This window comes from Anser anser, assembly GCF_964211835.1.
Source record: "Anser anser genome assembly, chromosome: 3".
Classification (NCBI taxonomy): Eukaryota; Metazoa; Chordata; class Aves; order Anseriformes; family Anatidae; genus Anser; species Anser anser.
In genome coordinates, this window is record NC_139722.1 from 15,424,768 (window position 1) to 15,450,461 (window position 25,694).

Below are 25,694 nucleotides of genomic sequence, written 5' to 3' on the forward strand. Positions count from 1 at the left end.
CGAAATGCAACTGTTTAAAATACAGAGTGCCATGTTCATGATACTTGCTTTATATGGGGATAGTAAATGTAGTTGGTAAAACTTTGCATTTCATTCTGACAACTTTTTTAATTTTTATTTTTTCAAGCAGTGAGTCTTGGGTTTTGATGTCTTTTTAAGTGTCCCTGTTACGGTAATCTTATAATTGTAACAATTACAAAGTATTTTAGAAAACCACATTTTTACATTTTATGTTTAGGGGTTGGAGGAGGAAGAGAAAGGGAGGAAAAGAAATTAATTGGAAAGCCTGAAGACATGGGTCAATTTAAAAAGCTCATTATAATTATAATCCTTTTTATTTATTTATTTATTTATTTATTTTTACTTGACTCACAATATCTTTTTAATATTTTATTGAGGAAAAGAAAACATTCCCAAATTTCAAAAGTGTTTCTTCTGCGTGTGCTAGATGGAAAAAATATTCTGAATATGTGAGATCATTGAGCATGTTTAGTGTTTTCTGAATATTGTCTGATATTCTCTGAATATTGTCCAATATAGTTATGTACCCACCTTTTTATTTTATGATTTATATTTTACCTAGAAAAGACTATCCCAAAAATTCTGCTCCAGCAGGCCTCTAGACAGAGAAAAAGGAGAGCAATTGGCCAGCAGACACATTCTTTGCCTGTAGAAATTTTATGACTCTCAGTCTGTGGCACATCACTCTATGATAGTTAGCTTTAATATAGCATGTAGGAAATTCTATTACTACACATCGGTATTTTAAAAATTATCAAGATTAATAACTTGTACAGATGAGAAATAGAAATGCAATAATCTTCTGGTGATGGTTTAAAAAAAACAAGACACAAAAAACACATAATGGTAGATTGAATTCATTTTCTTTGCTTTCACTTTTTTTGTTATTAAACTGTTTTACACTGTGATTCCAATCTTATATAATGGCCATGCTTATTTTCACATTTTGCTCAGTTTCAGAAAAAAATAAGCAAGTTAGAAGAACAGCTCAGTAATGAATTACAAGCCAAAGATGAACTAGAACAGAAGTACAGGTGAGATTATTTTGAAATATTTGATATGTTCATAAAGAAGTGTTATTACACCTTTTGTTTTTGAATGATTAAAAGCTTAAAAGTTCTTGCTACTCCCATGGCTACTTTTTTTTTTCCTTATCTCTCCATAAGAATCTCTCTATTGTTTGAGTGATTTCCCCAGCCGTCAAAATTTCATGTGATTGCTGAAAATAGGGTAGCTTACATAAAATTAATGAGACATATCCAAACAGTCTAATTATTGTGTGATCAGTGAGGTTTAAAAATATTTTTCAAATTCCTTCAGGTCTACTAATACTCGTTTAGAGAAGATAGTGAAAGAGCTAGATGAAGAGGTAAGTTATTTCTTACTGGAATTAGAACTTGAGCGTTTTTATGTGTTACTTTTTTTTTTCCTTAGGAACCAGAAAATTACCTTTGAGTAGCTGTATATTTATGGCAAGTAACACCAGCTGATTTCCTGATATTCACAAGCATTACATTGTTGCCTTTCCTGAAAGATTTTCATTATGACTTCTCTAATCTCCTTATCTTCAGAATCTCCAAATTTTTAATTTGGAGGATAACATAATATAAATACCCCATGTACAATTCTAGTAATTGTATTTGAAAGTGAGATTGATGTTGATAGAAAAGGAAGCCCATTCTTTGCAGCATTTTTTGTACCTGTCCGAACTGTGTCAGTAAAAGGTCCTTATTTTGCCCAGCTTTGCATCTTAATGCTACTGCAAATTTACTTAATGTACTGTTCATTCAGGTGAATGTTGAGATCTTCCAGTACATGTATGTTTCTGTGCTTCATGATGCTAACAGATTACAATATTCATTGAAGTCAAGCCATCATACAGTCTTAAATGGTAAAAGCTCCTGGCTGTAGTTATTCTGGGCTGTATTTGAACATGTGCTCTGATATGCTGTGTTTGCAGTAAGCAAATGGAACGTGTCTTTCTCCACTCTGAACTAAACTGAATGCATGAGCTGTTCCTTTATCACTTGAAAAATGTCAGGATTCTGTATGTAATTAGTGTGGTTTTTTTTAATGTGTCCAGATAACTTCAAGGAAGAATGTAGAGTCTGCAGTCAGACAGCTAGAAAGAGAGAAGGCTCTTCTTCAGCATAAGAATACAGAATACCAGAGAAAAGCAGAACATGAAGCAGATAAGAAACGCAATTTAGAAAATGAGGGTATGTTGAACAATGTTTGAAGGGTTATATTTTGATGTGGCTTTTTAAAAGATAAAATAAATGAGTTATAAAGTTTTTTCACTACATTGATTAACAATTTTGAATTGTTTTTGTTCCAGTTAACAGTTTGAAAGACCAGCTTGAAGATTTAAAAAAGAGGAATCAGAACTCTCAAATATCCAATGAGAAAATCAATCAACTACAAAGACAGGCATGCCAACTTTTTATATGTTTATTTTAAAATAGTAGCTTTTTGAAGTTCAGATTGTGTTAGTAGTGGTGGGAGTTAAAATGTGTAATGAAGTTTTAAAAGCCATTCTTTTTTTTCATGTTCTTGTGTTCAAAAATAATCTTAAAAAATACCACTTCTTATTTCTTTAATCTGTTAAGTGTAATAATCTGTAATAGCACTGGCAGATGTTAACATTTTAATTGTTTCTGAAGTATGTTTTTATCAATCCTTAGTTGGATGAAGCCAATTCTTTGCTGCGATCAGAGTCTGATACTGCAACCAGGTTAAGGAAGAACCAGACAGAAAGTACAAAGCAAATCCAGCAGCTGGAAGCTAATAATCGAGAACTTCAGGATAAGAACTGTCTGCTGGAGAATGCTAAACTCAAACTAGAGAAGGACTTTCTCAATCTTCAGTCAGCTCTGGAATCAGAAAGGAGAGATCGAAGTCATGGATCAGAGATCATCAGTGATTTACAAGGTATTACAGCAACTGTTAAGCTTTCTTCTAGTTTCAGAAGTAAAAATAGGTTTTGTGATGTTATTTGAGCTTCAAACTGTGACTAGATTAGTTTGCTGTGACTAGATTAGTATGCTGTTTTATACAGTGTTATTTAAGTGAGGACACAGTAAAGTGAACATGAGCAAGGATATATATAAGATAAGAATGCATGTTATTGGTAACTTCTAAAATCACCCTGAAGGGAGCTCTTCTTAATAGTCAGAACTGGAAGCTGTTACGTTTGAAATGTTTGTTTAAGTAGATACAGTACATTCTTTTTCCAAATGCTGCCCAGCCTCATAGATGTTTTGTTCATTTTTAGGTCGAATATCTAGCCTGGAGGAAGAAGTGAAAAATGGAAAGAGTGCATTAGCCAAACTGGAAATGGAGAAGAGGCAATTGCAGGAAAAGCTCACAGATTTAGAGAAGGTAACAGCACTTCTAAGTAAACTTTGGTATTACATTCTTATTTAATTTTAAAACTTGTGCATTTGTTAATTGAGACATGGGACAAAGTTTGTGAAAAAAATACAAGTTGTTTTCAGTGTCACTTTTTTGTTGTTGTTATTGCAATTTGAAAAGTGGGGAAAAAAGACACCATTTTCCAATATATTGTATTTCTGAAGTACGTAATAATGCACTCCAATGTATAGCTTAGAAGTGCAGAAATAACACGTCATTTCTGGTGCAAAATCTGACCTTTTTTGAACTGTCAGTATTGCCAAAAATAAAAAAGGTTTCAGCTAATATTTTTTCATATTTTTTTATTGAAGCATAAGTATTCAAACAATTCTTCAATAAATGTAATTTTTGAACTCTTTTCACAAAACACTGTTTTTTAAGGCTCTAATTCTATAACTTTTTGCAACTGGTAATGTCAATGCGAACTTCTAGAGCACGTTATCACCAGAAAAACAGTTGATGAAATGTATTCTTAGTACCTTAGGGTCTGTGTTGTTTCTTCTGCTGTTAGCTTACTTCCAAGTAGGATGTTACTGTTGTCCAAAATTTTGTATTTAACCTGATGTATTTAAATTTTATTTTAATGTATTTTTTTTCTTTAACAGGAAAAGAGCAACATGGAAATAGATATGACATACAAATTCAAAGTTATGCAGCAGAACCTTGAACAAGAGGAAGCTGAGCATAAAGCCACAAAAGCACGACTAGCAGACAAAAATAAGATTTATGAATCTATAGAGGAAGCAAAATCTGAAGCCATGAAAGGTATTTATTTGACATTACAGTTTGACTTAAGTATAAATTATAGAATGTAGGTAATATAATCTTTTAGTGTTACTGGGAACTTAAATGTAGTGTGTTTTTTTTTTCTTTCAGTTCTTCTGTTCTTTTTTTAAACACAATTAGCATCGTAAAGCAATTTTAAAAATCAGTTGTAATCTCTCTGTCTGCTTTGCTAGGTTGAAGACAGTTAGTTGCTGAGTAAAGCAGGCTCTCTGTTGCTGACATCACTAATTCATTTTCTGTGCTAGGGTATTCTGAACTACTTTTTCTTAAATCTTTCAAACAGTTCTAGTAATATAAACTTTCAAGAGCTTATCTACGTAGTCAAATTTCTTATTGTCTTGCTAAATAGAATATGTCAGCAGTGTAACAACTTAAATAGGTTACTAGATAGCGTTAAAAACAGTAAAGCCTTTGGTAGGCTTCCATCGTCACCATGCGTATTCTGGTGTCTCCTGACAATTGAAATCTCTCAGAGAGAGGGGAGTTAGCAAACAACTCCAGAAGATGGCTCTTATTTTTTAATTGAATTGCTTATGTCTATTGCAACGGATTAAAAAGCAACCTATGTATCTTATCATTCCAATTGCAGAGCATTCACAAAAATTTTGAGCTTGCAGATGTTTCAAAAAAGCACAAACAATGCAGTGGTAATGTATGAGTCACTTGGTCTATCAGTTTCCTGAACAGCTTCAACTTCTTAATTGATTTCAGATTATTATTGTCAAAGCAATGCTTCATAGATTGATACAAAATATTTCTTTAAAAAGTAACCGCCCTTTTATCCATTCCAGATGTGTTGCAGATAAGCTAGAAGTTATCTTGAAACTCAGAAGTAGGAAATAGGTCTCAGGCAGAAATACTTGCAAAGCATCCTCTTGGATGCTTTTTCATGGTTTACTGTGAAAATTTTAATGAATTACTTTTCAGCAATCTTTCTCTTCAGTGTTAAAAGAACAAACATTTTATTTGTTGTTAATAAGGGATAGACCTCCTCCTTCCTCCCACCTCCTTCTCACTCTTGAAACCCTCTGAAATGTTGACTGCTTTACATTGATATTAAATCTCCTTCACAGAAATGGAGAAGAAACTTTTGGAAGAGAGAGCTTTAAAGCAAAAAGTAGAAAATCGTTTGTTAGAAGCTGAAAAGCAACGTTCCATGTTGGACTGTGATCTCAAACAATCACAACAGAAAATAAACGAACTCCTTAGGCAAAAGGATATACTAAATGAAGATGTACGTAACAATGACAAAAGAATTCTCAGCTGGAACCTTGTTTTAAATGTCTTCATATTTTCTCTGTTATATCTGTATTTAGGGATGTATTTGAAAGTAAATGGTAGCAATTTTTACTTCTTTGTATTTGGATTTAAATTTTGCTTTCTGTAGTTTCACTTTTCTGAAGTATTCTGGCATTTTTGATCTTAAAAAGTTTTTCTTCTGGAATGTAAAATGCTAAGAGATGGACATGGAAAAATAACTTATTTATTCTGTACTAATAACTTCATTCAAGAAATAGATTTGTCTATCAAAAGATGTGTGCAAGTTGCACAAAAGTGTAGAAAGAGTTAATAAGAAACACTGTTTAAATGTTATTTCCCTATGTAGATTTGTAAAACTCACATTTCTGTTTATTTTTTAGGTAAAAAACCTGACATTAAAAATAGAGCAAGAAACACAAAAGCGTTGTCTCACTCAAAATGACCTCAAGATGCAAACACAACAGGTCAATACCTTAAAAATGTCAGAGAAGCAGCTAAAACAGGAGAATAACCATCTTCAGGAAATCAAATTAAGTCTGGAAAAACAAAATAATGAACTCCGCAAGTAAGCAGAGCTGCTCAGTCTATTTTTTAAAGTAATGCTGATTTTTAATTTTCTTTTTGCAAAAGCTGAGAGCCACATTAATTTTAAAGATTTTTACACAGAATATGCTATTCCATAATGCAAAACTTAATTGTTTAATATAATTTATAGCAACTCTAGCCTTAGTGATTGAGCAATGTATAGATTTACCATAGAAAATGTTTGCTTCCCTGAAGACCTATAATCAGAAACAAAAGGTGTAAAGGAAAAGAAAAATCTTAAACACAGGAGCGTGAAGAGTTGAGAAACATTTATTTAGGAGAATACTTAGGAAATTTTCTTTTAAACAACTGCGAGCTTCAGTAAAGAGGAAAGATGCTGTCATTATTAGTCTAGGAGAGGTCATTAGAGTTGGACAGTAATGCTAATACAGAGCTGTGAAGTGTAACCATTGGAAATAGCCTGTGCTAAGGGAGTTTAATCACACGTAGTAGGCCTTCAAATAGGAGTTATGCTAGCAATTCTTCTTCAAGTGCTTACAAGCAATTATTGCAACTGAAAATAAATAAATATTAAGGTTTTCTCACACAAAGAACATTCTTGTGACAGAAAAGACAAGTTTAATATGTAGATCAGGTGTGTTTTATTCTTTGCTCTTTTAGACTTCTGATGATGTACCTTGTGCTTTTTCTTTTCTGTGAGCAAGATGCAGTTACTCACCTGGAAGACTATATATGATGATTGCTATAACATAAAATAATGGTGGAAGTCTTTTCTACTACATTACTGTTCTTTGTTATGTGACTAAGTGACTTTCTGAGTTGTTTTAAAAGATGAATTCAAGAAACGATGCCTGACAAAGAATAAAGGCATTCTCAGAGTCTGAGCTCTAGCAAACAAGAAACAAAACAGTCTGTCAGATCAGATCAGTGATGTTTTACATGGAAATAAGATTCTGTCAGTGGCTGTTTGCTTTATCAGTGTGTCTTAGTGGTTAAACTGTCAGACTGTTGTAGTTAGTAAGTGAGCAGTGTTAAACTGATGTCTCATTAGTGTAGTGTTCTGAGCTGCACAGGTGAAAATGAGAGAAAGTCTGGTACCCGAAGGAAGTGTCAAGTTTAACTGCAGATTATACTTTGATCTAGACAGACTGAGGATGTTAAGAGTGTAAATGAACTCCTTTCTGTTTACTTGTTTGGAATATCTTCATATCTTTTATTTAAAGGTATTATATTCCTTCCTAGGGAACGTCAAGATGCAGATGGACAAATGAAAGAGCTTCAAGACCAACTTGAAGCTGAACAGTATTTCTCGGTATGCTTGATGCTTCTTTATTTTTATACTAATATGTTTAGGTGTAATGTTAGCTTTTCTTCTTCCTCCTCAGCCATGAGGCATTTCACTGCTCAAATCTTAGGCTAGTTCTTTTCCTTCTGTCTGTCTTCAGTCTTGTCTGCAGCCCTGTTACCACTCTTTGCTCTTGATCACTGAGCAGTGTAAAAGTGGTTGCGTTAAGAAATGTAACAGCTTTGGAAGGGAGTCCCAAGCACAGTTTTTAGTGGGAGGTAGTCAAGCAGCTTTTTCCTTCTTTTCCACAGTGTAAATGATTTTCTGCATGTTTCAAGCATTTTGTATTTAGCATCTGTTCCGTGCTGCAAGGGAGAAAAAAGCTGTATTCTCAGAATCATATGGCATTATGAAATGTGCATTTAAGGCTTTGAAGGAAATTTCTGCATTATAGTTACACTTGGCAGAGACCTTTTGAGAGTTTTTGCTTCAGTGTGATAGGTACAACAGAGTAAATAGGTATTGTTGGTAGAAATCATCACTATCATATGAAGGTTAACTTATATTAATAGTGCACAGCCAGCCACAACGGAAAGGCCAGAGAACTTGCTTGAAAATTAAAGGAAACTTATGCTTCTACTGTGGTCTTTATGTCAGTGAGGAAAAGGACTAACTGATCAAAAAGCTGTACATCTCAAAGGAGACAGAATGGGAGAGTTGAGGTCAGTTGACTGCTGTGGATGGGCCAGAGAGAGAATTCTGAGGGAGTTGTCTAACAAGTCCTGCGCTAAATCCACTTGCACTTTATCTGTTTTCAGTCATTCTTAGTGCACAGAGCAGTGTAATTTTTCTTTCATTTCCTCTGTATCTCTAGGTTTGTACCCCTTTAAGAAAAAATCTAAATTTCAAATACTTTTCTAATCTATTTTTCTCTTACTCCTTTATGCCTTTTTCCTCTTGGGCTGTCACGTTGCTTTCATACATTTTTATGGTTAGAGTCCAAGCTCAACCTAATCTACCTCTGACAGGGATTTAAAATAGTAGAGAAAAGAAAATTCACATTGTGAGTCCTACGCACAGTATGCTTGCAAGCATATAAAATGTATCTCATACATCCATTCACAAATAACACAAGTTTAATACAAAACAAAACAAAAAATCTTAAATGAAGACATATTCGGGAATGATGATGACCTTTAGTTAAATTTAGAGAAAGCATTGCACTGCTGTACTTGAACTGATTATATATATATATACAGTACTGTACATATACTGTATACTACATCATCTTATATCATCACATCATTTTTGTGTACCTTCAAGCTAGAATATGGAAGTCACGTCCTTTTTTCCTACTTTAAATTCTAGACTCTGTATAAGACACAAGTTCGAGAACTTAAAGAAGAATGTGAAGAAAAGACGAAACTTTGTAAAGAAATACAGCAAAAGATACAAGAGTTACAGGATGAGAGGTAGATTTTACTAGTGCTATTAATACATAGAAAAGGATGGCTTTTTATTGCTTTTGTTCAGGTGTTTTTTGTTTGTTTTTTAAGTAACTTTCTATTTTTTGAGTTAATAGTATGTACTAATAATTTGCAGAGATTCCTTGGCGGCTCAGCTAGAGATTACCTTGACAAAAGCAGATTCAGAACAACTTGCACGTTCCATTGCCGAAGAACAGTATTCTGATTTGGAAAAAGAGAAGATTATGAAAGAACTGGAGATTAAAGAGATGATGGCTCGGCATAAACAGGAACTTACTGAGAAAGATGCCACCATAGCCTCTGTGAGTAATATGCATCCTAATTTTGTTAAAGGTTTATGTGGGCGTTAGTTTCATTTGCAGTTGGATTTATCCAACGCTGTTTAGCATACTTAAAGGTAAAACTGATATTTAAAAATACATCTTTTTTATGAATTAACTGAAATAAAAATCTCATACCCTGTTTCTTCCATGAATCTCTCTGATCATTGTCTTCTGTGCTCCTACCTCTCTATAACTAGTCCCCTTATGTTGTCCCATTTTTGCTCTCAGGCATTTCCTGATGTACTGTAATGCTTTCATATGTCAAATGTTTTTAGTTGCATAGTCACATGTACTTTTTGTTTGCAGTTGGAGGAAGCAAATAGAACACTAACTAGCGATGTGGCTAATCTGGCTAATGAGAAAGAAGAACTGAACAATAAACTGAAGGAAGTACAAGAACGTATGTATTCCTTGAACCAAATACAGTTTAGTATGAAAACAGTATCATTTTTAATAGTACTGTTTCTTTTGTAATGAACTTTCATTGATTTTTTTTTTACAGAAATTACAAAACTAAAAGAAGAAGAAGCAAATATAGGAAATATTAAAGCACAGTTTGAGAAACAGTTATTGAATGAAAGAACATTGAAAACTCAGGTAAGCAAATGTATGTAAATGAATGAAGAGATAGTGTTCATGAAACAAATAATTTTTAGTAGAAAACTTACTGTTTACGTTTTTTTTACACTGAATCAAAATATGTTGAATTGATCTTATTTTGCCTGTACTAAGTAGACTTACTGTGTGGTGAAACTTCAACTTCACGTTTCATCATGGAGGAATTCCTAATCATTCTAATCCTAATTCCTGGTGGATGCAGTCCACCAGCATAAGTCTAGGTTTCAGTCAAATTCATATGGTTTTCCTCTTGATTTATATTCCTCTGTAATTTCTACAAAATGTGAAATTTCTAATGTCAATCTCAGTTGTTTTTTAAAGTTAGTGACATTTTAATCCAAATATGTATTTTGGGGCTAGCTAACGGAAACTGAAGAGAATATTTAAACGAGTAGAAGTCTTCTGAACAAATGTTTGCTTAAAGTGAAAGTGGAATCGTGACCTTCTTTACAATTTTGAGCAATGCAATGAATTAAAACAACTTTGTACTACCAGATACGCAGTGTTTACTATTAGGTTACAAGTGCCTGGTCATGGGTGGGAGAGAAGACTGTTTCTTCACAGCATAGTAGTATGTACTTATTGATGTGGTTTTTTCTTCTTTTTCTTCCATGGGAAGGCTGTGAATAAATTGGCTGAGATCATGAATCGGAAGGGTCCAGTCAAACGTGGAGCTGACACTGATGTACGGCGGAAGGAAAAGGAAAATAGGAAACTGCATATGGAACTGAAATCTGAACGAGAGAAGTTAACGCAAATGATGATCAAATATCAGAAAGAAATCAATGAAATGCAGGCAGTAAGATTCTCTTTGCAAATATAAACATTGATAGCATTTTCTTTATTATGTATTGAATTGATTCAGTTTTTTAAGGTAGCATATAAAGTGTCTATTCCTGAATTTCCATGTCCGAAAGAAACGTGCAGTATATATTACTGAGACTGGCTGCAAAGTCTCCAAAATTTTCTACTTACATTTTCTCTGAGTAACTGAATATAATGACAATAGGAAATCTTTTCATTTATCCTTACAGCAAATAGCAGAAGAGAGTCAGATACGCATTGAACTGCAGATGACTCTGGACAGCAAAGATAGCGACATTGAACAGCTTCGTTCACAGCTACAGTCATTGCACATTGGTCTAGATAACAGTAGCATAGGCAGTGGACCTGGAGATACTGAGACAGATGATGGATTCCCTGGTATGTTATTTTTATTAATATTTCTGCATTAATTGGTTGTATATCTGCGTTTTACCATGGAAGCTGAAATATTGAAATACTCCTCTGATGTTTCTGGGGCTTTTTATCTTTGTGTTTCTGTCATCTTATCAATGCTTTGATAGTGTTCACTATCCATGTACTAACTACATCTATCTGTAATCATACTTCATTCTTAAATTTATTTGAAAAAATTTCTTGAAAAAAATGTATTGTCTTACATTGGAACTAATTTTTTTTTCATCTCTATGACAGTAGTTAATTTGCAATTATTTTGCTATGTGATGAAATGTAAAACTAATACTCTCTTCTTAGGGATTCTGTTTTGACTTCTTTTCTGCCTTTTTCCTCCTTTGTTCTTTATGTTTAGTCCATATCACTCAATCCCACACTGTGGAATCCATGTCTTTTACCTACCAGCACTCTTCCACCTCTGTCAGTATTGCCACTAAGCCTTCCAGTTCTCGCATGCTTCTTGATTCTGATTCTGATTCTGACTCAGAGGAAGAACCTTTGTCTTGTTCCCACAGCCCTACAGAAGTTGATAGCACAGGTGACATTCCTGAGAACTGCTTGGTGTTGTTTTTATTGTGTTCTTTTCTCAATTTCAAAACTAACACTATTAATACATTATATATTTAAACAAACCAAAAAAAATTGGCAGCAAACATTGTAATCAAAGGCATGATAAATTTTGCATGAAGAAATAATTGACCTGTTTCATCTAAATGTTTTCGGATGCTTGCTGCCATTTACAAAACACCATTTTTATTAAAGCATTGAATAAATCCTTATTCCTTATTGTCTTGTTCAGATAGGTAGCCTCTATGCAGTATCTAAAGTTATCTGCATGACCTTAAGATACTGGATACCAAAAAGTCAAGTATTTGTGTTTCAGTGAAATGTCAAGATATCTCTCCTCACAATCTATATGTGTTCATTACTTGTTCATAGAAATTCAGTCTTCTGAGTGTTACCTTTATTTTTTCTTTTTGCCTCAGTTTGAATCTTAAATTTGATTCTTGTATGATAAAGCAATAAAAAATCATTTCTATTTGTTTTTCTAGATGCATAAAGAATATAATTAAAGAGCTCTGGTAAAACAGAGCTTTGTTTTATTAATTCTATACTCATTCTACGTGACTACACGAACACTGTCTTGAATAAAACTTGTATTTAGTGTTAATGTCAGAAGCAGAGCTTTTTAATTACATTCAATTTTCTGTATTTTACTTGAGGCTCTTCTAAAGTGTGAATACCTTTCAATCAAAGGCTGATTTTTTTTTCCTGAATATTGACATTACTTCTTCAAACTAGAGTAAAGCATAATGCATTTCCTGTATTTTCTTCATTCTCTGCTTTTTTGGTATGATGCTTCTTGGTGAAAGAATTATTGAGTATTTACATATTTTTTCCTTGTTAGCTGCTCTTGTGTTATGTGCATGGTTTTATTTTGTTGTAAAGTAAAAATCATAGCTAAGCTAGGACTGTTCACTAAGATATTTGCAGCAGATTTGAGGTTTGATGATTTTTTTTCCTCCTAGTGCTTACAAACATGTGCTGTGAAAATTTGGGAATATTTTGGCTTTTCTCTGGTCTGTTAGTATAGAATGGATGCCAGAAATGCCACAGTATAATACGAAACTTCTTTTGTCCGCTTTCATGCTATAGTCAGAGAGATTACAGAGAAAAATTGGGAAAAAAGATCTCAACATTAAGAAATCCAAACGTGCTTCCTGCATGTGGGTACCACCGTGGGAAAGCATGTTTGCATCAGCATTATGCTTGCTACCCCTTGTATCAGGCATAGTTGAGAGGAATAATTTAAAGTGACAGGTATGAGGCAAAATAAATGTTAGAGAGCTGCTTCACGTACACTAAACTGTGTCATCAATAGCAATGGTTACAGAGAAATAAAATTTGAAGACAGAACGCATCTCAGTAAATAACCACTCCTCAAGTCTCTCTAGAAGTAACAAAAATTCAAAGAATATCTAATATTTGTTACACTATATTAAATATAGGCACAGGATTGAAAATGCTATCTGATGAGAAAAAAATAACATTTGCACTTTGGGGTAATTTTTTTGCTCCTTTCATGGATTTGTGTTTGTTTATACTGAAGGCTTCAGAATTTTAGCCTTGGTGTCTGCAGCAGGAGAGGTTAACTGCTAGGATGGGAAACCAATTATGTTTACAATTGAATTTCTCTTAATAAACCACAGGGGAAAGAAATTCTTGTATAACTTGGAACTATAAGAATAGTGTCAAAGTCTGTGAGATACTTACTATGTATTACCAAGCACAAGGAAAGTCTGATCCTGTTGAGATTTTGGTTGCTGCTGAAATGTGTGTCAAAAAACAGTTGACCTATTAATCCTATTGATAAAACTCATTTGACTAATGTGATGGTGAAATATAAAATATCACAAGTGTGTGAAAGCATAGTTGAATTTAGGCAAGGCCTAGGGTTTAGCCCAAAATCACTTATTTTGGATTAGAAAGTCTAGGAGATTTAGGCAGAACTAGAAAAATAGAAAAATGTATAGAGCGGAAAATATGAATAAGAATATAAAACTTGTGAAATTTTACCTGGAATATAGAGGATATATATGTTTACTGAAGGTAGTAGTTTGCATTGTTTTGTCTTTTGTGTAAAACTGGATGTCATGTTGTCTCTACTAATATCTTTAGATGTTGTTCTAAGTGGTGAAGCTAGATAGACCTTAAAGTCTTAAAAAAATAAAACAAACCAAAACCAAAAAAAAACCAGCAAAAACTTAAGGGAATGTGTGTGCTATAATTGCAAGTTTGCTCTTCCTACCTTCTTCCTCATACCTACTAGTTTTTTGTAATCCCATTGTTTGTGATTGCTGTATTCAGGAATACGCAATTTAATTTATTCCTGAAAATTTACTATGATAAACTTTGCAAGACATTGTATTTTTAAATAGTTCATGTTCTCATGTTTGCTCTTTTGCTTTATTATTGATCTTCAATGACTATTTTTAAGTGCACAGTAGTCTCAAAAATATTGTTTTGTGAATAATTATGTTCTTAAATATTTCTTTTTTCAGAATCAAGATTAGAAGGCTGGTTATCACTACCTGTTCGAAATAACACTAAAAAATTTGGATGGGTTAAAAAGGTAAGAAAAGATATATGTGTATATATATATATATGTAAATATATATATATATATATAAATATAATCTTTTTTCATGCATAAACTGGATTTTACACTCACCACAGATTTTCAGCACTTTAATTTTTTTTGATACATGCTCTCTCATTACTTAAATGTGTATATATATGTGAATGTATGTATAATATGTTAGGTGATATAGCTATGTCTGAGAGTAACAGGGGTTGGACATTTATACAATCAACAATAAGCAATCTGAATAGCATCATGTATCTGGAACTTAACGTAGTCTGGAAGAAGATGCCCTTGAGAAATACTTTATTTAGGAGATAAAAACTAGTGGCTGCACATCTACTATGTGCAGCCCTCACTTGGTAACTGCTTTTCAGTAGCCTCTTCGGTGGGTCTTCACCCGAAGAATAGCCTGCACAGTTTTATACTAGTTCACTTACTGCTCAATCATAGTGTTCATTCTGGACAAAATTCTAGAAATTTGAGGTCTTATAGATAACAAGCTGTTTTATGAAAACTGCTAGCAGTACTGATAAGTGATCTTTGTGGGCACGATGCCTGTTAGTTGTGAACTGCACCTGTAAAACAGGCATTGTAAGATGGCAACTATTCTGTCAGTCCAAGTGAAGATTCAGTCTGTAAAATAGAATGTAATGTTACTCTCTCCTCGACTTCCATTCTTATCTCATCATATATACTTAAATCTGTTTAAATACCAATTAATCTGATAACATAAACTGATGCATCAAGTAATAAAAATCTTGTCTGTAGTGCAATGAATTTATTGGCAAATCATGGACTCAGAATACAGTACTACTATTGTCCTTTTAGCTACCATTTAACAAAACAATAGATAGAGATTGCTTTGACATCTGTGATAATTGCTCTGATATCTTTGATGTGATGAGTTGGAGTAAAATGTGTATTGTATGCTTTTCTGCCTCCGAACAGTATGTAATTGTAAGCAGTAAGAAGATCCTGTTCTATGACAGCGAACAAGATAAAGAACAATCTAATCCCTATATGGTATTAGATATAGAGTAAGTATTCTGTAAGATTGCTTCCTCTGATTTGCAGGTGGACTTTGTCAGAAAGGCTTTGACCAAAGGCCTTTTAGAAAGATCCAGTCTTAGACCACAATGTCAAATGGGACATACTTTTGCAATAAGCTCTGTTGATGTTTGTTGACCTACACAGACCACTGAACTGACCTGACTGAACTGCTTCCACTAGCTGAGCTAGGCTTACCTCACACACTGTAGCAAGAAATGTTAAGAAATCTGTAGCCGAGGGACTGTAATTTTCAATGTTTGTACATTTTCATTTACAGCATGCGCTTATAAGCAGGTGGCGTAGTTAATTTATTTCCGTAACAAATACAGACTGGCTATTCGGAGGTTGGAGCGTGGGCAGAGGATTGTGTTAGAAAGCTACCAGCAATCACTAAAGTCACATGATGTCAGTTTTTTAGTGTTGTCATTTTTTTTTGTAAGTATAGCTGGATACTTGTGACTTGTTTTTATTTAGGGTTTGGAAATTCATGTGCAGGATTCTAAGATAGGCCTATCGTTTTGGAAACATTAATTTTTGTATTTATTGAAATAATTTCCTATAGCAAACTATTCCACGTCCGGCCAGTCACTCAGACTGATGTGTACAGAGCAGATGCCAAGGAAATTCCAAGGATATTCCAGGTACTTAATAATAAATAAATGCCTCTAATGTAATAAACATGGTATATCACATTGTCAAAAATATTTTCATAACTTTGTCTAATGAAGTATTTACTACAAAATTGTTGAAAAGATCCATTCTGGTGTAATTCCTCAGTCTTTCTAATTAGATAATTACTCTGAATATATGTTTGTCATATAGGAGTACTGAGGTTATTTTGCCTTGATTCTAGATTCTATATGCTAATGAAGGAGAGAGCAAAAAGGAACAGGAATTTCCTGTGGAGCCTATGGGAGAGAAGTCAAATTACATTTGTCACAAAGGACATGAGTTTATACCTACTCTTTATCACTTTCCCACCAATTGTGAAGCTTGTATGAAACCTCTGTGGCATATGTTTAAACCTCCTCCTGCTCTAGAATGTCGTCGTTGCCATATCAAGTGTCACAAAGATCACATGGATAAAAAAGAAGAGATTATAGCACCTTGCAAAGGTAATTAGCAAGTATTTGATTGTGTGTACAGTCAAGGAATGACAAAACATTCTAATGTCAGTAATGGTCTAACACCAACTTAAACAGGGAGGTTTTTCTTTTATGGGTATGTAGCTGTCAAACTTCCTAAAGGTGTCTACAAGAGGATTGTCTCACTGCTGTGAGTGAATAGCGTGTAGCTAATTAGGTACATACCTGCTGTGTTGTCAGCTTCATGCAGCAAAGCCTAGTGGTTGATAGACTGCTCACACTGTTGCATGTTGTGCAGCATTGCTATCTGACATGATAATGTTAGTGGGGGTTAGGAAATGGATGATATTCAGTGAAGTTGCTCCTTGTGACTTAGGTTGTGGTTTCTGGTGATCAGGCATGCCTTTGTGTTACCTTTTCTTGTTTTTTAACATATGTGTCTTCCATAGTACTAAATTGTTATCCTGTAAACAAACATAAGGAGGCATAAGGAAACTTTAAGTTTGGCAAAATCTGCCTCACTTTGCTTTTGATTTCTCTGCAGATTTCTCTTGTTGATTATGAGAGTATGGTAATCTGACCACTAATTTTTGCTGTGGGTATATGTTTAGAGAAATAACAATATTATTTTTTATTTGAAAAACTATTATTACAGTGTATTATGATATTTCAACGGCAAAGAATCTACTACTGTTAGCTAATTCTACGGAAGAACAGCAAAAATGGGTGAGCCGACTGGTGAAAAAAATACCCAAGAAGCCTCCAGCACCAGACCCCTTTGCTCGATCTTCTCCCAGAACTTCCATGAAGGTACAGCCAAACCAGTCCATCAGACGACCAAGTCGACAGCTTCCTCCAAACAAACCAAGGTGACACAAGAGCTGCTATTTAATTTATTATTTTAAACATTCTACTACAATTAATGTGATACATGTTTATATGGGCAACTGACCACAAATGTTGTTGACTACTGATGTGTGATCTAGTATGTCATATTCTATAAACCTTATCTAAGTTATAAGAAAACCCATTATGATAGTTAACCTAATGCATTGATAATGTGTCTTACTGTTCCCGTGAACTGGCAGCTGGTAGGGAAAGTGGGATTTAACTAGGCAGAGTCAGTGACAGGGTTGTGAAGATTTTGAGGGGAAAAAAAAAGGTTTAGTGACTTTCAACACGGCCACTACTGGACATGATTTGAAGTTGCAATATGAAATTAGGTACTTGTGGTTCTAATGAACCTAGGAGAAAACTGGGTGCCTTCAAAAAGCGATCCAGAAGGTCTTCCACATACCTAAAGACTGCACATCTTTTTCTTTCATACTGTGTGGTTTTGAGGAATGTGTTGAATTCCTGCCCCATTCTGAGGTTAGAACCATGACTGAGGATGTGTGTGTTTGAGTGTGATTCATCTGACCAAATGTATATAACTATGTCTAACTCTGCTTACAGTTGATATATAGGAAGAGTTGGTTTTAGGATTGAATTCACAACATCCTAATGAAGAAAGGGAGCATAAAGCACTCTTGGACATCCACAGCAAAATAGTTCAGATGAGTCTCACTTTTGCATCTCTGCCCATGCAGGTTCCACAGTGTGGTGCCATTTTCTGCAGTGGTAGGCATCTGTGTGAGCATCACTCATGCTTTTGGAAAGAGCTGGTAGATGGGAAGTGGTGATCACCGTTTGGACAAGTAGTTGGAGCACTTGCCAAAGGGAGGGATTGGTTTCAATTCCTTATTTAGCCTAGAAATACTCATGCTTATGTCTCATGTTTCCTAAAAGAGTAGTCTTATCATCAAGTTCCTCTAATTTGGGAAATAAATATGCATGTAAAACCCAGTAATCTACTATTGGATCAGTTTTAAAGAGCAAAATCCTATGTTGCAGCCATAGAAGTGATAACATTCTGCAGATTGCAGTTAAGTGATAGCACAGTACAGAATTTCTGGATTTTTTCAGTTTGCTTTTTTTTCATCGTCTAGAGTACTGCACAGTTAGTTAAGAAGGAAGGAACAGTTAGGGTTATAAAGCTAATACTTAAACATAATAGTCCCTGGTTGTTGACAGCCTGTGAAAGGTTTGGTCTGTCTGACTTGCTTTGTTTGTTGCAGTATTCCAGCAGCAATGGACAATTCAACAAAGGTTTAAAATTGTTCCTTCAAGAAGCAATTTGGGAGTGGCTAGATGGTGTTGGTCTCCTTGTCCCTGTGACCAGACTGCCACCAGTATCTAAGCTGGCTGGTTGAAAACTGGGTTGGAAGAGTCACCAGATTTACAGTGGGGAATGCAGTGCAAGCATGCTTGGTGTTGTGATGCTGTTGCAATCGCAAAATAGCCTTATGGGAGGAAGAGTTAGATAGTAATAAAAATAAAAAATGTATTTTAATATGGGGAAATACATAGTGAAAAGACTCAAAATAACTTCACTTCCCTCCTAATTTCCATACAAACTAATTTTTGATGATTTATTTTCCATCCTTTAAAAGAAGGTCTGACCTAGTAATTTGAATTTTAAATTATTAGATTTTTTGATTATAACCATGGAGGTGAAAAGTTTAATTCCACATTTTGGAGATTAATTATTGAAGGGATTCTTTGTGCAAAATCAATGAAAATATCAACAATTGGATTGGAGCAAGGAAACATTATTCGTGACAACCTGGGGGACAAGTAAAAAGCTTTTCTTCTGCATTTTTACATTCTAATTCATCAGCATTATTCTGTTTCTTATTGTTGACATATAAAGGGTGTATTTTATACTCTGATTCTTTTTCCACAGCTATGCTTGTGTTCTCAGAAAGAAAATTTTCTTGTTGTAACACCCTTCTTTCAATCTTCATGATGTTTCTTTACAGAATGCTTGCAGAACTGTATCTAGCTTGCCCTTCTTTCTATTTTGGTTCTCATCCACTCCAAATCAGTCTTTAATGTTTTTTGCCTAACAGTATATTTTTCTATCTGTATGTTTAGTAATGGTAGGAAAAGGAGGAGGATGAATATTTTTTTGTGTAAGCAGTTTTATGCTTGCAGTTAAACTTTCCGAGTTAACTTTTGAAATGTACCTGTCAGCTCAGGAGTTACAGATGGAAAAGTGGAGTTCTGTGAGGTCATCTCACCTTAATGCAGGTCTGTCAAAGTTCTGTGGAAATCTGTATGGATGTAAACACTTTCAATTAGAAACCACACAGTTAAAAATCACTGTTACTGCTATAGCCAGTTAATATCTGACTGGTGCTTCCATGAGGTTTTTGTGCAAGCACTTACCGTGTGGAATAGTTAATTTTCTGTTACAAACTTCACTGAGAGTGAAGATCCAGTTGCCAGCTAAATGCGGGAGCTGAGTGGCTGGCGACAAGCTGGAGATGAGCCAGCAGCATGCCCTGGCAGCGAGGCAGGCTCTGGGACTGCACTGAAGGAGTTCAGCCAGGAGACTGAGGGAGGAGATATCACTCATTATTCTACGGCGAGATACCGCGTCCAGTTTAGAGCCGCCAGATTCAAGAAAGACTTCGACCAACTGGGGAAAATCAAGCAGAGGCCATCGGGCCTCTTCCTATGAGGACAGTCAGCAGGGAGAAGGGTTGGTGGGGCTGGGCAGGCTCCATCCTTGGAGGCTTTCAAGAACCGACTGGAAGGAGTCCTGCACAGCCTGAGCTGGCCCTACCTCGCAGCTGGCCCTGCTTTGAGCAGGAGGTCGGCTGAGAGACCTCCTGAAGTCCCGTGCAACCCATATGGTCCTATAAATGCCGTCCGTGCTAGGAATTTTGTCACACAGACCGTATAGTTTCCGCATTCAACTAGATTGTGCCAAAAGGATCATTCCAAATTAAAAAAAAAAACACAACTTTAATATATTTTAATACCTAATGATTTCTGTGTTTTAGGAATTATGATAACCACAGTTCATATAATAGATTAATATTGAGCCTTTTTAGGGATATATCATTTAAGTGTAAAAACTTTAAGAGCTGAAATCCCAATAAAAACTGAAACCTGCTTTGTTTAAAGCATGCAATTAACTATATTAAACATTGTAACATGTTTTAGTTAAAATATCCTGAAGGCTTTCTTTAGAATAAAGTTTCTATCTCTGCCTCATAAGGTTGGCATATAAACCTGATTTCAAATCCACTGAGCTCAGTGGAGAAATGACTACACTGGATTTCATTTCTTGTAAGTTGAGAAGTTAGTACTTGAGATGTTTGTCTAAAATCCTTCTATAATAGCAGAAAGATGAATGCCTTTAGACAATGATTCATCCCATCCCAAAACGAATGCCTAAAATAGGTGAAATGACTCATTTGCTGAAAAAGCCTGCCTCTCTCTCCTCCATTCTCTGGTGACCATAGAAGGAGCATCGGCAGCGATGCATAGAGAACACGGTGATACATCCTCTTTTTTTGGCATTGCCTAATGTGAAATAATGAGCTGCAGGACAGCTGTGAAGTATAATCTCACTGTATTTGTTTGTGAATTCAGATGACACTGTTCAATTTGATGTTCTGTTCAACAACCAAATTACTGAGTTTTACTGGAAAAATTTAGTCTTGCATTATTGTCTGGAAAGGGACGGCAGCTGAGCATAAAACTGCACCTGGGTCAACAATAGCTGCAGCAAAACAGCAGCTAATTTTATGAAATGTAGATGGTCTTTCCTACTGACATTTTTGGGGAAAAATCAATATGGTAAGTGTTCAGTAGAATTTAATGATTTGTGAGATACATTTCCTTTGAATACAGCATTCGTGGCTTACATGAAAGGTAACTGAATCTTCATATTCCATGGTACACAAAGGAAGGAGCCCACCTATTTTAAGACAGTCTTTTTAGAAAGGTTTAGTGATAACAAATGGAATTTTGAAGTGTATTCTATAAGAAGCGTGACACACATTAAATATCAAACCCTCCTGTTGCAGATTACTTGATCTGGCATTTAAAGACTGGGATTGGTCATTTGATGATGTTGATGATATTGATGGTGATGATGATGATGACGATGTTTTTGATTTCTGAAGAAGTATAAGGGGTAAATCTAAATAGTGAGGAATGGATTTGTTTGCCTTTGAATACAGCATGCTATGTTGGATTTTGTTTCTTAAAGTAGAGAAAACACAAGATCTCATTTTAATATTTTTTACTGCAAAAATGAGATTCTGTTCACAGTGTCAAATTTTTAGAGAAGTTGTTTTCATTAAAATGATGGATTTGCCTTTTCACTGTTCTTATTTTTCTAATTTTGGATCTTTGTTCAAAATTCATGTCTGCCTGCCCCCAAAACAAAATACCTGTTGTTGTCAGAGTAGTTGTTCATGTGTAGTGCTAATACTAGCAGTATTAGTAATCTTAGTAGTGCTGCAAATAATTTGCTCTGCAAATAATTTATTTAGGCTAAAAAGGAGGTTTTAAAAGTTGGATATTTACCTGAAATAGAATCGGTGTTCACAAATGCTTTTTTTTCTTAAACTTTTAACATGAACTCACTTGTCCATGGCTAGCAGACATGAAATCCCAGGAGTTCTGCATTTTGCTTTTTCTACCTGTGTTGTGAAGTGAATTTGACTTGGCTTCTCTTTGCAGTGCTGTGCTTTTTGGGTACCTAACAATGCATTTGAAAACTATGTAAACAAGCAGGCTTTGCAGCTTCTGTGACACGGTTTCCTTGACTGCTTTAGAAAAGATACAGCTGTTTTGTTGATCTAATTTGCCCCATGGCTTACTCAAATATGCAACGTGAATGTACTGGAAAGAGAGAATGAAATTATTTTGTAGTTCTCAATGTTTTAGTCATTTTACATGTTGATGAAATATTGCGTTTACACTGCAGAAAAACCTAAATATTAAACTGTGACCTCTTAAGAATTTTTCTAAATACTCCGTAGGTGTGTCTCAGCTTTATAAAAGAATGGGCAATGACAGCACCACAAGGGCTGTGCCTCAGCTATATACTCAGTTGAGATACCAGCTCGTTACGTTAATTAAATATAATGCATTTTTATGTATAAAAAGCCTTTAAATTACTAATCTTTTATTACTGACTATTGTACTTTACCCTCATATATTACAAGGGGGTTTAATTGATTTGGGATCATAATGCGTAAGGATGCACTATACTTAAGTAACTTGATGCTGTTGAATGCAGAGGAATGACTTCTCCCAAGTATGCTGATGAGCTCATCTTAAATGAAGGTTTTGAGGAAGTGTGTTCTTGTCAGATTTTCATTCACTGCCTTTACTGACCAAACTTCCTGCTTCTTTTTCAGCTAACTGCTTTCCGTGAATGCAGACACAATTCAAGGTGATAATTTTCTTCCCGTTACAGCAAGACTGAAACATATCCCAAAATATATTAAAAATATATATTTTCCTGAGAGATTGTGCTATATATATCAGAGGTTTACATTTTTGCTGCAATATAAATTACTAATCTCTGAGGGTTTTCCTGTATTCCCCTGAGTGACTGATCAAATGAGGAATGGCTGGTAAATAGTAAAAGGATATGTTAGGTAACCTTTTAAACTCTGTTCCACAAAAGCTTTCTCGGCAAGACACACACACTACATTTCATAAAAGGATTGAGAGGAATGAATATTTAAACTGAAGAAACTGACTTTTCAGCTTTCGTAAAGATGCCACCAGCACGTCTGCAAGAAGAACAGGAGGAAGATCAATCACAGTGATATAGACTGCATCTGTAAGAAGTGACCATTATACTGTGTATATATATTGTACTGTAATACTGCAAGAGGGTTTTAAAAATCTTTCCACTTTATTTTTTTATGCTTATTAATCAGATACCGTTACTTATTGCAGTTGCAACTATGCACTTGTATAAAGCCATAATGTTGAAGTTTATATCATTCATACACGTCTATCAGAAGCTGCGTGTCAATGTTAAGCAGCTAGTTTAACTTTGAAGTATATACTAGTTTCAGCTTGTCATCATGGGCAGTCCTGTTTTTGCCTAATTGCCTTAATTTAATTTTTTTCAAGTTTTTTGCCCATTCTCTGTATTTAAGGAAAAGAAGGTTTACCAGCTCTTAGGATGCAATTTTGCTTCGTGGCAGAAAAAATAGTGCACTATTTTTACACCTAGTAAGTATATCAATGTCAATCTATTTTGAATGTATATCGACTGGTTTTGAGGGTGGAGAAGTGTTGGTTACAAAAACAATGTCTGATAACATTGGAATTCCTAGACCATTTGCTTATACATGTAACTGCTCATCCAGCCCTTTTTACAAACCTCAATATTAGTTATCAACTTATATTAACCCTCATTAAGTGCTATGAAAACTTCATTTTGCCTTGTTTTTGCATACTCTCCTAGATGTGTTTTTATTTCTGAAAAAAAAAAAGAGAATATGTGATTATTTTTTACATTTCACAACACAGTATCCAAGGACTGTCACAAACTTTAAAGAAAAAATAAAACATACTGTAGATGTATTTTAAAATTTTAAATCTGGTTCTCCAGCACATAGCTGTAGGCATAGATAAATATTCCAGTAGTGTGTTTTGAGAACTGATAGCTGGGAATAAAGGGCCTCAGAGGCACTTAATCTGACTTTTTTTTTTTTTTTTTTACTTGGAGTTGTACAAAAAATATAATTTATGTGGGCTCATTCATGATGTGTTCATAATTATCCCAGAAAATGCATGTTTTATACAACTACAGTATGCTATGTTAAACATATTGACAGTAAAAAATGTAGTCTCCTATTTGGTCTCTTTATATATATAAATATATATATATATTTAAAATATATATATATATAAACTATTGTGTGGGAGTGCAGTAATTTAAAATATGATCTAACACTTCAATGAAGGAGGACATTTCACTTTAAAGTTTTGTTTGTTTGTTTTTGTTTTTTTTTAAAGAGTGTTGAAATGTTTGGAAGGATAGGACCATGATTTATTTAACACTATCATGAAAGGTGGACTTGGAAACACTGAAATACTGAAAATGAATAAATATATTTGCATTTTGTAACCTCTACTACAGTTCATCTTAACGGAGCCAGAATGTATTCAGTCTTCTATTTATGCACTCGCAAAGTAAAACGTTGTTTGTGGGTTCTTAAATCCAAACCTAAAACTTGCATATCATTTCTGTTAGGTATTATAACCCAATGCACAGCTACGGTGTTTTTTCCCCGCTTGTTTTGATTTACAGAAGTACGGTATATTTTTAGGTAATGCAGATTTGCATAGAGTACAACATTAAAAATGTATACAGTAAAACTGTTTCCATTCACTGAATGCATAAATATTTTATATATATATATAAAAAAAATGTTACATTGTGGGAAGTTCTATCCTTTTCTGAATTGGAGAGTATTATATATATATTTTTAAATAAACTATTTGAGTAAGGTAAAGTAGTTCCTGAACTCGACAAGCTGGTAATTAATTAAAATATTTAAATACATAGGCAACTACTGCGGCAGATATGTGAAAGGCAAAGGCTGCTCAAAAGAAAGCCAAGCAAAGGCTGTGTGTGGAGGAAGGGCAGACTCAGCGGAGCTGGTTTGGCAGGCCATCAGGTACCGGGGCTGGGTCTGGTGCACCTTCTTTGCATGGCTTGCCCTCGTTCACTGTGAATCCCTGGGGCCCTGTTAAGCCTGACATTTTTGGAAATGTGCTGTATTACAGTATTTACTAGCCACAGTTTATACATTCTCTACACATACAGCAGGCTGTATTGAGAAGCTATCACAGAATGATACGGGCTCGTAGGGAACACTGGAGATGCTCTGGCCTCACCTCTCCCTCAAAGCAAGGCCAACTTGGAACAAGTTCCCCAAGACCTGGTCTATTTGAGTTTTGAGTGCCTCTAGGGATGGAAGTACCATAGCATTTCTCAGTTCTCAACTTCATGCAATTCTGTATCAAAACAAAGGAATGGTGTGTGCCACGCTGAGCTGTAACATGGAAACAATTTGGCCGATGGTATGATGTGAGCAAACCTTGTTTTGTACCCAGGACAGAAAAGGGAAAGCAGCTCCTCTGTCCTTCTCGCTTGTCCTTCTGTGCGAGATGGGGCTTTCACCTGCTGAGCTGTGGACTGCAAAGAACTCTTCAACATTAGTTCCTGGGGATTGTGTTGTTTCCTTTTTGTCAGTAGTAATCATTTAAAATTCTTGAGAGATGGAACATATTACTGGACTAAGGAATAGTTGTTTTAAAGTCACTGAAGTTTAAACGCTTTCTTTTGTAACAGGGCTATTGCAGCAAACAGGACATTTTTATGGCCTGGCTGAATCTATCTATAGAAATTCTCTTATTCCAAGTCCTATTGTTTCGCAAGACTGCACAGCTGGCATAGCCAAGCTGCAAATTAACCTTCTGGAAATATCAGGGGTCAGACTGGGAGCCAGAAACTCAAGACATTCACGGTGAAGTTGCTGTTTGGTTCCCATCCAATAGCTC

General features: G+C 34.8%; 1 protein-coding gene across 2 annotated transcripts in view; it reads left to right on the forward strand.

The window, feature by feature from the left end:
* The window catches only part of ROCK2 (Rho associated coiled-coil containing protein kinase 2), a 104,758-nt gene extending 80,112 nt beyond the window's left edge, over positions 1–24,646 (forward strand). The window contains exons 11-32 of one of the 2 annotated variants that reach the window (XM_083830564.1): positions 976–1,055; positions 1,342–1,390; positions 2,105–2,240; positions 2,360–2,451; positions 2,706–2,952; positions 3,296–3,402; positions 4,041–4,200; positions 5,295–5,455; positions 5,862–6,046; positions 7,270–7,339; positions 8,681–8,784; positions 8,915–9,101; positions 9,429–9,522; positions 9,625–9,719; positions 10,360–10,539; positions 10,775–10,943; positions 14,039–14,109; positions 15,070–15,158; positions 15,734–15,812; positions 16,025–16,286; positions 16,912–17,125; positions 21,179–22,516. In XM_083830564.1, the coding sequence (XP_083686690.1) occupies positions 976–1,055; positions 1,342–1,390; positions 2,105–2,240; positions 2,360–2,451; positions 2,706–2,952; positions 3,296–3,402; positions 4,041–4,200; positions 5,295–5,455; positions 5,862–6,046; positions 7,270–7,339; positions 8,681–8,784; positions 8,915–9,101; positions 9,429–9,522; positions 9,625–9,719; positions 10,360–10,539; positions 10,775–10,943; positions 14,039–14,109; positions 15,070–15,158; positions 15,734–15,812; positions 16,025–16,286; positions 16,912–17,125; positions 21,179–21,275 (2,928 nt within the window). In that variant the 3' untranslated portion in view covers positions 21,276–22,516. The other variant, XM_083830563.1, reaches the window with a different exon arrangement.
* Positions 24,647–25,694: the final 1,048 nt, after the last annotated feature.